The following is a 12373-nucleotide window of genomic DNA, read 5'->3' on the forward strand; positions in this document are numbered from 1 at the left end:
GCATAAAATGGGTGATGGACCCCATAAATCACTGAATAAAGTTTGTAATGGAGCATTGCTATTAAAAATGAGTTGTTGAAATGGCAAGCGATGAGCTTTATTGGATGAACAAGAATTACAAAACTCAAACTTTTCTTTGCTAGAAGTAGGAAGTGAAAATTTATTTAGGACAAAATCTAGAATTTATTTATGGTATCAGAGCTTCTCTAAACTCTCACGAGTCTGATCCATTTTTTTCACTAAGCTATACTATGTGTCCACTTGCTACCACCGGCAACAATGGCACTACAGGTCTTCCTATCCCTCAATTGATACAATTTAATCCCGCTGCCCAATTACCTATCAAACTGCAAGGTAATCTTAACTTTGCAACATGGAAAGCACAATTGGTGATTCTGCTCAACGGACACAAACTCATTGGGCACCTCACTGGAGCAAAACCTGCTCTGCCATCCACCATCACTCATAATGATATCACTATTGAAAATCCTGAATTTGAAATGTGGTTCTGCCATGATCAACTGATCCAACAGGCAATGATGGCATCAGTCGATCCTACCATTGCTCCCACGGTTGCAACGGCTTCCTCGGCTAAACTGGCCTGGGAACTCCTTCATACAGCGTATGCCAACAGGAGTCACACTCGCATCTTCAGCCTGCGAGATCAGTTGCAAAATTTGAAAAAGGCCAACAGGTCTGTTGCTAATTACTTACAAGAAATTAGATCAATTGCTGATGCTCTCAAAGTAGCTGGTTCACCAGTAGCTGATGAAGAACTCGCTGTCAAGATCTTGAGTGGCTTGGGTCCTGAGTATCGTGAGATCTCTGCCGCCATAAGAGCACGAGATACAACCTTAAGCTCTGATACCATAAAGAGATTGAGAATTAAAAGAAAACTTGAATGATTTTATTCATTGCTTACATCTGCTTAAATACAAGTAAATGCAACTAACTTGACTAACTTAAAGGAACTAACTCGACTAGCTTTAAGCAACTAATCTAACAACTTAATCTTATCTAAAAGATTAGTTGACTTATTCAAACTAATTCAAAATTTAAACTTAAAATACTAACAAATAGATAACCACATGTTTATCTCAATAGTGATTGCCACTGCTGTAGGTCCATATTCCTCAGCCCTTTAGAATTATAAACAAGTCTGCTTTGGTTATCAAAAGCTAAGTTGGCTATGCAGTTAGCCAAACAATTTCCTTCTCTATAAATGTGCTGAATTTGAAATTGGACCATTTCTGCTAATCCCCATATATCTTCCGTTATCCCTATAATATTCCATGGCACTTCCCACACTCTAGTCAGAATTTTAAGTAACACTAATGAATCGGTTTCAAGACAAACTTGAGTTACTCCTTCTGTATTTAAGGTATGTGCATTAATATCCACTAATCACTTTGAAAGCATTAAGATTGATCACATCGTCGTAAATATTACTCCCTCCATTTCATATTAAGTGGATTTGTGAGGTAATACATACCTGTTAAGAAAAACATTTAAAGATATTATTTAGATCATATTTTTTACTATTGCCCGTTGTGAAATCTTAAATATAATTTTGTAAGTAGTGCATTCTATTTCCTAGAAAATATTAAACTTCATTAAAGGAAAGGGAAAATATGAAAAAAAAAAATTTAACATTTATCTTGAACTTTGAATAGTTCAACTATTTTAAACAATGAAAAAAACTCCAAAAAATCACTTAATATGTAATAGAGGGAGTATGACATAGACAATTCTAATATTGCTCGAGCAATGGGCAGTTAGATATTAATCTTTTTTAAGAAAACACAATATTTAAATGTTTCATTTAACTTGGCCTAAGTCCTCAACTAATATTTACGCTCTCTAACTTTGGGTGTGCACAAATAATAGACACTGAAACTTATGTAAAATTGAAACAAATAGACACATTCATCTTATTTGGTGTCCTACATTTGCACCCCAAAATGTATAAAAGAAATATTAATGTTATTCACACTTGCATTTGAAAGGACATCTTAAAAAAATTACTTTTATTTCCAATCACGAACCAAACAATCCAAGTGATCGATTCTCCTGTGTATGAAAAAGACTAATGCAAAGTTGTCTGAACATATTAATTAAAGGAACATATTTAATTTTTCTATTGTTACGAAGGATTAATTAATTATGTCAATAAATCACTTGAATATATCGATACATTGATCTTCTATACAATTTAGAACAATAATTAATTACTTTTGAGTACGGTGAATCTTATTGGATAAAGGAAGAGATACTTTGAATATTTATAAATCTATCCACTTCATTATAAATTACACTTTTTCCTCTATAAAATTGAGATACAAATTAACATTTGAGAATCAGCATGACTCAAGGTATTAACTTCTCCCTTTTTCCCTTTTAACTCTTTTCTAATAGATAGTAAAGGGTTGCTGCCGTTGAAGATAGAATCAGTGTTCTACCAAGTAACGTTATAGATCATATCCTCGAGCTCTTGATGGTTCATGAGGCTGCAAGAACTAGTATTTTGTCCAAAGATTGGAGATATAGTTGGGCCAAGCTTCCCAATTTGGTGCTTGATAAGCAATTCTCCATGAAATTAGCTAAAAAATCTCACAATGTCTTCAAAGAAACAATAGATATGATTCTCTTACAACATATTGGAGATATTGTGAAGTTTTATCTTGATGTTTCAGGAGTACATTTGTCTACATATGCAGATATTGATAGATGGATGCTTTATGTCACCAGAAATGGTGTCAAGAAGCTAAAGCTTAACATGACAAAAGATGGTACTTACAAACTACCTTCTTATATATTTAATTGTCCAACACTGACTCATTTGAAACTCTTCAACTGCAACTTCAAATTACCAAATTCTTTTCTTGGCTTACAGACTCTTACCGTCCTTCGGTTGGAAAAAATAACCTTTGTGCCTGCAATAGAGTTTTATACTATCAATGTGCCCCTTCTTGTCAAACTAACCATAGATTTATGTGATGGTACTCAATACCTCAACATTGTGTTCTCATCTGAGTTGAAATCCTTGGTTGTTCATGAGAGTCACTATAATCTTGACCTAAGTAACAACTTCTTTAAGAAGTGCAAAAAATTGACAGATTTATACCTTGTGATTGATAATCCAATACCTGCGGATAATAGATTAACTTTGGAAAAGCTTCTTTTTAGCTCGCCTACACTTGAGACACTTTGTTTGGGTAAATTTGAACTTGAGGTAAGAATCTAACGTGCTGTTTTACTTAGATATCTTCTTTGAGTGTGATCCTTCTTATTGTATAATGTTCCGTTAAAGCTTTTGACTGCAGGTGTAGTCCCAAAGAGGCTTCCTTGTATACTCAACTGCTTGTGGCATCTTGATTTAGATGTAAACTTCAATAAATTGGGTCAGACTTCTTACACTCTGGAGTTGATTAAAAGTTTCCCCAATTTTCGTGACCTTGAGATTTGGGTAAGAAATAGCAAATATATGTGGTCATACATTCTATATATCAATGGTCTTGTTCGTTTTTGCATTTCACGTACTTAAGAAGCTAAAATGACCTTGTATACCATCAGGACAAAACTACCGATGACATAGTTGAAGGAGTTATGAAATATCTAGACACACCATCATGTTTGGACAAAACCCTCAACAAGCTTGAAGATGTTTCAATCCATTCCTTTAACTATTCTAAAGTTGTACTATATTTCGTAAAATTATTGTTTGCTCATGCTTCATCTTTGTCAAGGATGAGCATCTATCCGGATAAAGCTTCTAATTCCAAAGAAGAATTGAATGTTGCCACAGAGTTGATGCGTTTCCCCAGAGTATCTCCTAAGGCAGAGCTAATCTATCATCCAAATGAAGAGTTGGATTAAAGGCCGAATGTTGCTTTTATCTGTTCTCAGAGAATTTTGTTAAAGAAGGAAATAATTAGTTGGCGAATTATGTAAACTCTTGTGGTTCCTTTATTAAATATGTTGCTTCAACAGTAGATGTTTCAAAAAATCAGTCTTTATCGATGTGTCTGATAAGATTAGCAATGCCATCGCAAATGTCTTCTTATACGTTTATACATTTTTGGTAATCAGGGAAGGAATGGCCGGGGAAGAAACTGGAAATACTTGTTTAGAACATTTACGTTTGTGGGATTGTGAGTGACCAATTTCAAAGTTGAGAAGAAGATTAATTATTACTCCCTCCGTTTCATAAAGAATGACCTGGTTTGACTTGGCACGGAGTTCAAGTAAATAAAGAAGACTTTTGAATTTTGTGGTCCTAAATTAAAGTTATGTCAAATGTACAAAATTGCCCTTAATCTTGTGGTCTTAAATATGCCACGTGGAAAGTAAAAAGTAAAATGTTACCAAAAAAGAAAAGAGGTCATTCTTTTTGAAACTGACTAAAAAGGAAAGGAGGTCATTCTTTGTGAAACAGAGGGAGTAGTTTTTATCGATTCAAAGTTGAGAAATGAGGAAAATGTACAATGGATAATAAAAGGTCATTTCAGAAATACATGTTTGTTGGTGAGAGTCATCTTTATCAGAAAGGAACTGTAGGAGAACAAAGACCAACAATATCAGATACTTTAGGCAACAAATTCAATATACAGTAACAAGGAAATATTCAGATAAATTATTTTCTGTAACCGCAACTAAAAGTCCTTTCACACACCAACCTTTATCTTTTTGGAAAATATCTATTTAAATCAATTGAAGGAGAGCTTAACTGAAAACAGGAAATTAAGATTCTATGACTCTAAACAAATTCATAATACAATATAAGCATATGTCTCAACAATTCACTTAATATGGACTAGAGATAGTATTATTAATTCACAAAGAATGACCTGGTTTGACTTGGCACGGAGTTCAAGTAAATAAAGAAGACTTTTGAATTTTGTGGTCCTAAATTAAAGTTATGTCAAATGTACAAAATTGCCCTTAATCTTGTGGTCTTAAATATGCCACGTGGAAAGTAAAAAGTAAAATGTTACCAAAAAAGAAAAGAGGTCATTCTTTTTGAAACTGACTAAAAAGGAAAGGAGGTCATTCTTTGTGAAACAGAGGGAGTAGTTTTTATCGATTCAAAGTTGAGAAATGAGGAAAATGTACAATGGATAATAAAAGGTCATTTCAGAAATACATGTTTGTTGGTGAGAGTCATCTTTATCAGAAAGGAACTGTAGGAGAACAAAGACCAACAATATCAGATACTTTAGGCAACAAATTCAATATACAGTAACAAGGAAATATTCAGATAAATTATTTTCTGTAACCGCAACTAAAAGTCCTTTCACACACCAACCTTTATCTTTTTGGAAAATATCTATTTAAATCAATTGAAGGAGAGCTTAACTGAAAACAGGAAATTAAGATTCTATGACTCTAAACAAATTCATAATACAATATAAGCATATGTCTCAACAATTCACTTAATATGGACTAGAGATAGTATTATTAATGGAAAAGTCTTTTTGTTGGATAGTTGCTGATCCAAAACATCATAATTTTCATACATCTCAACTTCATTAAGATACTTGAAGGGAAACTTTTACACTTTCCAAAAGGTATATTAATATTGTTCACCCTAGCATTTAAAAATACAACTCAAAATATGCAAAATGAATTTACTTTTATTTCCAAGGGGTCTGAACATATTTATTAAAGGAAACTCCACAAGTCAAGAACAATTTTCCAATTCATCCCTCATTGATTAGTTGCATGAATACGCCAGACTTCTTACGCTCTCGAGTTAATTAAGAACTGTCCCAACTTGAGTAAACTTCAGATTTGGGTAAGAATAAATGGTACATTTATGTTGCCATAAACAAGCTGTATGTTTGTAGTATGATATGCTCTATTTTTGCTTCATATATTTAAACATGAGAAGCTAAAACATGTTATTGCCTTATACCATTAATTAGTTTTGTTCTGCTTGTGACACTAATGAAACAGTTATGAAATATATGGACAAACCAGCCTGCTTGGACCGACTACTGATCACCAAACTTGAAGATGTCGTTATGCATTGTTTTAGGGGTTCAAAATCCGAGTTGTTCTTCATAAAGTTATTGTTTGCCCGTGCTCCATCTTTGGTTAGGATGAACATTAAGCAAGGGAAAACCTCAGGGTTTAGGGAAGAAGGAAATATCAGCAAAGAGTTGATGCGTTTTCCTAGAGCATCTCCCAAGGTTGAGCTATTCTATTCGACAAATGCATATTAAGATATTAACAAGTCCGGTTGTTTGTGATTCAATGCTACTAATGCTCATTGCTTCCTTCTTTGTTCATAATGAGTTTTGTAAAAGAAGAGAATGAAATGGCAAAATTCGTAGTAAATATGTTTAGTAGATGTTTAATTTTAAACATATTTTGCTATTGTCATTACTCTTTCATATGCGGTTCTTCCTGTTTATACATGAATAGGTAAAATACAGCTTGTAAACACATTTAAAACATAATCATATGATATTCGTTATGTTCAAGGGCTGTAATCATCAAGTCCAATAAAGCTTGGTGTGTTAATAATAAAGAGGTATTAGAGAAAAAAATGATTAATTGGACATTTTATCTTTACACTTAAAAAATAGGCTTAAGTCATCACATTCTCTCAAAGTTGTCCATATATTCATTTAAACACTTCAACTAAGACTATTACTGATTGAACACTTTTATCTATACAAAACTTGTTCCTATTAGACATTTTTCGATAATAAACAAAAAAAATGTGTAGTGTGTGGGATGCACTTTCGATGACATGACAAAATGATTAATGAAAAGATGACATGTGACAAGTGAGCCCCAAAAATTTTAGAAGAATATTTTTTAAATTAAAAAATAAAATTTATTTCAAATACATTTTCTACCCAGCCCCAGCCCCATGCTACCCCACCCCCTTTCTTCTTCATCTTCTTCCATGCACCATTTCTTTTCACAAACCACAACACTCAACATCTTATCAAATTACTTACAAATTCAATTCTAATAAAAAAAGTATTTTTCATACCTAATACGTGAGAGAAAGATATAGAGAGAAACTCGTCCAAGAGTGATGAAGAAACGGTGTCCAAAAGTCTTCAATCTTCCTTCTTTTTGCAAATCCAATTACATAGTTTATTTTTAAAAAAATTATTTTTTCGAAAATGAATATAAAATACGATTTCAGATTTCTTCACGCGCCAAAGGAAAGTGAAGTTTATTTTTAAAAAAATTATTTTTTCGAAAATGAATATAAAATACGATTTCAGATTTCTTCACGCGCCAAAGGAAAGTGAAGTTTATTTTTAAAAAAATTATTTTTTCGAAAATGAATATAAAATACGATTTCAGATTTCTTCACGCGCCAAAGGAAAGTGAAAAATAATTTTTCTGCCATGTCAGCATTTTGTGTTTAATTGGAACACATTTTGAACAATTTAGGTGTTCAATAGATACTAACCCTAGTTGAGGTGTCTGAGTAAAATATGCAGACAACTTTAAAGGATAGTAGATTATTAAGCCTAAAAAATAATAGGATGTAGGAGAGTCTTCTCTCGAGTTCTCCCTATGAGTCTTTTTCACTACTCATAAATATGTAAAATACCATACACAAATGTAATGTATTTCCAATCAGATTCATGGAATATTTTGTTGAAGAATATGAAAGGCTTGAACCTATTATGAATTTCTCTTTCAGGCCATCTGTATCATTTGACATTAATTGAAGATGCTTCTTTTCTCCATTACAGTAGTAATGGTTTCCTTTCAAGGTCTCGACGAGTGGTTCTCACATTCTACTGAATTCATTTTTCTCTGTTTTCCTCGATTGTTCTCTACTTTCCCTCCCCCCTTGACCATGATACAATTGTTTCTTTGTTATTTTGTAGTGATACAGGATGTCAAGCAACACCAAGCAAGGGAGGAGCTTATAGATTTTCCAATTCATCCCTCATTGATTAGTTGCATAAATATATCCATTAAGAGATTGAGAAAACTTGTTGTTGTACTAATTGACTCAGTAGATGAGTTAACTACTGAAAATATGATGTTAAGTGAAAAACCGAGTCTATGTGAGGATGAAAAGGCAGCCCTTAACTCTTAAATGCCTGAAATGAGCGTTAAGGTAAGTATTCTAGAATCTAAGAGTTTGCAGCCCAACGTGGGACCTAGTACCTCTGAGGGTGGGAAAGGAAAACTCAGTAGCTTTGAGGTTGAATTAGAAGAGAAGTTAAAGGCATCTGAGTCTAAATTAGTTGTTTCTCTTGAAAATAATTCTCAACTAACGAAGGACTTAAGTAAGATCAAAGAAGAGCTAAACCATTCCCTGAAATGGATTGATTCGTCTAAGATCTTTTCAAACTTAGCTAATTAAAAGTTCAACAGCAAAAAGGGCTTAGGTTGTAGACATATAGAACCTCCCTACAATCCTCACAGTAAATATGTCTATGTCTCTGACAATCTTCTGTGTACCCATTATGGAAGAAATGGTCATCTAAAGTAAAATTGTGAGTCTCTAAAAAGAGTAAAAGAAAGCCAGGAGAACTTCCTCAAGTCAAGAAAAATAAATGTAGAAAAGAAAAAGGTACTTGGTCCCAACCACCATTTTAGCAAGAATAATTTGCCCCTATGGGACAAGAAAGTTTCTTATTAAACCTTTTGATAGTTTTTGGGAACTCCATCTGAAGTGGGTTCCTAAGTCGAATAAGTGATTCTTGTGCAGAAGAGAGGAAGCAGTCAGTGCTGGTACATGGATAGTAGATGCTCAAAGCATATGACTGGAGACACTCAAAACTTCCTCTCTTTGGAGCACACCAGGGTGGTGATGTTTCGTTTGGTGATGGGAAAAAAGGGTTTCATTATCGGAATTGGGAAAATAGGAAGATCAAGAGAACCTTCCATAGACAATGTTTATTATGTGAATGGTTTGAAATACAATTTTTTAAGTGTATCTCAAATTTGTAATAAGGGAAATGAAGTTAAATTTTTGTGTGCCTAGTTAGTAACTGTGTAACTAACAAAGTTGTTATGTCTGCCAAAAGAGTCAAAAATATGTATGTTGCATATCTTTACTCAATAGAAGGGGACAATCTCACATGTCTAAGTGCTCAGACTAACAATGCAAATCTATGGCATAGACGATTGGGACATGTGAGCTCGCCCTTGCTGAACAAGCTTGTTGCAGGGGACCTGGTCTGTGGATTGCCTAAGCTGAAGTTTTCTGACAACAAATTTTGTGATGCCTGTGTAAGGGGGAAGCAAACAAGATCATCTTTCAAGCCCAAGAAAGGTGTAAGCACAACCAGACCACTAGAACTTCTCCACATGGATCTATATGGACCTGTCAGAATTCAAAGCAGAGGAGGCAAGAAGTACATTCTGGTAATTGTTGATGATTTCTCAAGGTTCACCTGGAACATGTTTTTGTGGACTAAGGACGAGACAACTGGATTATTGATCACTTTTGCCAAAGAGATTCAACTGAAGATTAACTGCAAGATTGCAATCATCATATCAGACCATAGTACAGAGTTTGAAAATACTCAAATCGAAGGCTTTTATGTTGAAAATGGAATTCATCACAATTTCTCTGCACCAAGAATTCCTCAGAAAAATAGGGTAGGGTTGTGGAGAGGAAGAACATGACCTTGGTGGATATTGCTAGAACCATGCTGATTGGCTCAGGACTTGCAACGAACTTTTGGGCAGAAGCAGTCAACACAGCTTGCTATGTTACAAACAGATGTCTCATCATGTCAGTAATCAAGAAAACCCCTTCTGAGTTGCTGAATGACAAGAAACCTTTAATTGCTTATCTGAAGCCCTTTGGTTGCAAATGCTTTATGTTGAACAATGGAAAGGATGATCTTGGCAAGTTTGATGCCATGAGTGATGAAGGGGTGTTTGTTGGGTATTCCTCTACCAGCAAGGCATACAAATTTTTCAATAAAAGAACTCTATGTTTTGAAGAAAGTATGCATGTGATATTTGATGAATCTGATGATAAGAACAAAGCTGAACATAGTGAAGACATTGAATTGGAGGAACTGATGGAGGGTCAACAAGACAGGGTAATCCAAACTCCTGGTAATGAACAAGTTTCAAATGAAGGAAACAATGCAGAACCGACAGAGGAACCTAGTCTCTCTGGTGCAGCTCAGGAGGGAGACTCTTAGAACAAAGAGCCTGAACAAGATAAATTTGCTGCTGATCTTGAGGAAGAGATAACAAGAAAGTCCGAATGGAATCATCAATCTTCTCATTCTCTGGAAATTCTTGTTTCTCTACTTGACTCTAGAATACAAACTAGATCCAAAACAAGAAATCTAGTTGTGTATTCAGCCTTTATGTCCACTATCGAATCTAGGAACATCAAAGAGGCCTTAAAGGATGCTGATTGGGTAACATCAATGCAGGAAAAACTTCATCAGTTTGAAACGAGCAAAGTGTGGCACCTGGTCCCCAGACCTCTCAACAGAACCATTATAGAGACTAGATGGGTTTTCCGAAACTAGCTTGACGAGCATGGAACCATCACCAGAAACAAGTCAAGATTAGTGGTACAAGGGTATAATCAAGAGGATGGGATTGATTATGATGAGACCTTTGCACCTGTAGCCAGAATGGAAGTCATCAGAATTTTAATAGCTTTTGCTACTTATATGGAGTTCAAGCTGTTTCAAATGGACGTCAAAAGTGCCTTCTTGAATGGGTATCTGAAAAGGAAGGTGTATGTAAAACAACCCCCAAGTTTTGAGGATGCTGATATGCCAAACCACGTGCTAAAACTAGATAAAGCCTTGTATGGTCTAAAACAAGCTCCTAGAGCTTGGTATGAGCGCTTGTCAAAATTCCTCCTGGCAAATGACTTTAAGAGAGGTAAAATTGATAACACCTTATTTTTAAAGTCCAGAAGTAAGAAGATGTTGATTGTGCATGTATATGTATATGATATTATCTTCGGAGCTATTTCAGATTCACTATGCAAAGAGTTTGCAGCCTTAATGAGTAGCAAATTTGAAATGAGCATGATGGGGGAGCTTACATTCTTTTTTGGGATAGCCAATCAAACAGTCCCCTCAGGGTACATCAATATGTTAAGAGAAGTACATAAGAAAATTTCTTAAGAAGTTCAGCATGCTCGAGGCAAAGGTTCTTGACACTCCCGTGAGCACAAGCGTCAAACTTGATATGGATGAGGAAGGGTGTAACACCCCAAAATCTAGTGGTCTACCATAGAGATAAACGTGAGGTTTGGTGTAACTTTCCGGAGATGTTTAAGAATAAACTAAGTTAAAATGAAAGGGGTAAACATTTAGGAAGATGGTAATGACCTAAACTATCGACGAAAAATGAAGGAAAATAATTTCTACCTATGGTCTATTCGGCGATAGGAAGTAGTATCGCCCATGTGCCTTGGCGCTAGCCAAATGGGCTCTCCTCGCCTAGTAGGAAGCCTCCTCTTGATCTAGCTACTGGAAAATTGGGCGAGCTAGGTCGAGGCTCGCCTATCCACTTGGTGAATCGCCTAAGAGCCTACCCGATTGCCCAAGTGAATGTCTCATTTACGGAGCATTCTGTAATTTTAGGTGAGCCAAGGGTCCATTATGCGTGTCGTCTAATGTCCTTGGCGAGCCAAAGAGGGCCAAAGGGCGAGCTCAAGTGTGCCTTGGGCAGTTTTTAAAACTTAAGTTAGGGTCTTTAAGTAATTCCTCCAAAACATGAACCAACACTTTCATACTCTTTTCCTAACAAGTATATAAACCTTTTAAAGTCAAATTTCCTCCAATTTAGTTAATCCTAGAGAATAAAAGAGAAAAACCCAAGAAAAACCATATTTTCTCAAAAGTTCTCTCTCTAAACTCAATGAAGAAGAAATGAGCCATTGAAGCTAAGGTTTGTGGAATCCAAAGGTTCTTCCAGAAATTTCTTAGAGTTTCTTTGTAACACCCCGTATTCGAAACAGACCAAATTCAGATTTCGAGAAGTTGCAGGTGCAACTTATGGTCACCATCCACGGACCGTAGGTCAAATCACGGCCCGTGCTGGTGGTCCGTGGTTCACCACTGCAACCCCTCCCCAAACCAGCTCAGAAAATTGGCTAAGTCCTGACTCACGGACAGACCCACGGTCCGTAGATCAGACCACGGTCCGTGGTCTGTGTTCGTGGATCGAGACTTCCTTACCCAGCCTCTGACACAAACTACGGTCGACCAGCATGGACCGTCGTTCGATCCACGGTCCGTAGGTCTGACCGTAAGTGAGGGTCAACAGTCAGTTAGATGAAATTTTTGGTTAGGACAACTTCAGATGGTCATAACTTTTAGCACAAAAAGAATTCTGTGTCCCATTACCTATGGTATGATAGATAATTGAATTATATTTCCAACGCCACCGA

The 12373-nt window shown here is 35.5% G+C and overlaps 2 protein-coding genes across 4 annotated transcripts; both read left to right on the plus strand.

Moving 5' to 3' along the window:
- Positions 1-251: 251 nt before the first annotated feature.
- LOC107063240 (uncharacterized) lies at positions 252-905 on the plus strand. The gene has a single exon (XM_015314855.1). The coding sequence runs from the start codon at positions 252-254 to the stop codon at positions 903-905; it is 654 nt and encodes a 217-aa protein (XP_015170341.1).
- A 1291-nt stretch (positions 906-2196) lies between these two features.
- Positions 2197-4046, plus strand: LOC102591061 (F-box/FBD/LRR-repeat protein At1g13570-like). Of its 3 annotated transcripts, none has more exons than XM_015314760.1 (3): positions 2200-3232; positions 3311-3466; positions 3574-4046. In XM_015314760.1, the coding sequence occupies exons 1-3, from the start codon at positions 2495-2497 to the stop codon at positions 3874-3876; spliced, it is 1197 nt and encodes a 398-aa protein (XP_015170246.1). In that variant the 5' UTR covers positions 2200-2494; the 3' UTR covers positions 3877-4046. The 3 variants fall into 3 exon arrangements, with proteins under 3 accessions (XP_015170250.1, XP_015170246.1, XP_015170252.1); XM_015314766.1 differs by having other exon boundaries at positions 2201-2789; positions 3324-3466; XM_015314764.1 differs by lacking the exon at positions 3574-4046 and having other exon boundaries at positions 2197-3232; positions 3324-3413.
- Positions 4047-12373: the final 8327 nt, after the last annotated feature.

Source organism: Solanum tuberosum, unplaced genomic scaffold (genome assembly GCF_000226075.1).
Source record: "Solanum tuberosum cultivar DM 1-3 516 R44 unplaced genomic scaffold, SolTub_3.0 scf00016, whole genome shotgun sequence".
NCBI classification, from domain to species: Eukaryota; Viridiplantae; Streptophyta; class Magnoliopsida; order Solanales; family Solanaceae; genus Solanum; species Solanum tuberosum.

Excerpts from the sequence above, each read along its gene's own strand:
- LOC102591061 (XM_015314760.1), top strand. The coding sequence starts at position 2,495 with ATGGTTCATGAGGCTGCAAGAACTAGTATTTTGTCCAAAGATTGGAGA. Across the intron at positions 3,233-3,310 it reads TGGGTAAATTTGAACTTGAG|CTTTTGACTGCAGGTGTAGT; the intron begins GTAAGAATCTAA and ends GTTCCGTTAAAG. Across the intron at positions 3,467-3,573 it reads TTCGTGACCTTGAGATTTGG|GACAAAACTACCGATGACAT; the intron begins GTAAGAAATAGC and ends GTATACCATCAG.
- LOC107063240 (XM_015314855.1), top strand. The coding sequence starts at position 252 with ATGTGTCCACTTGCTACCACCGGCAACAATGGCACTACAGGTCTTCCT.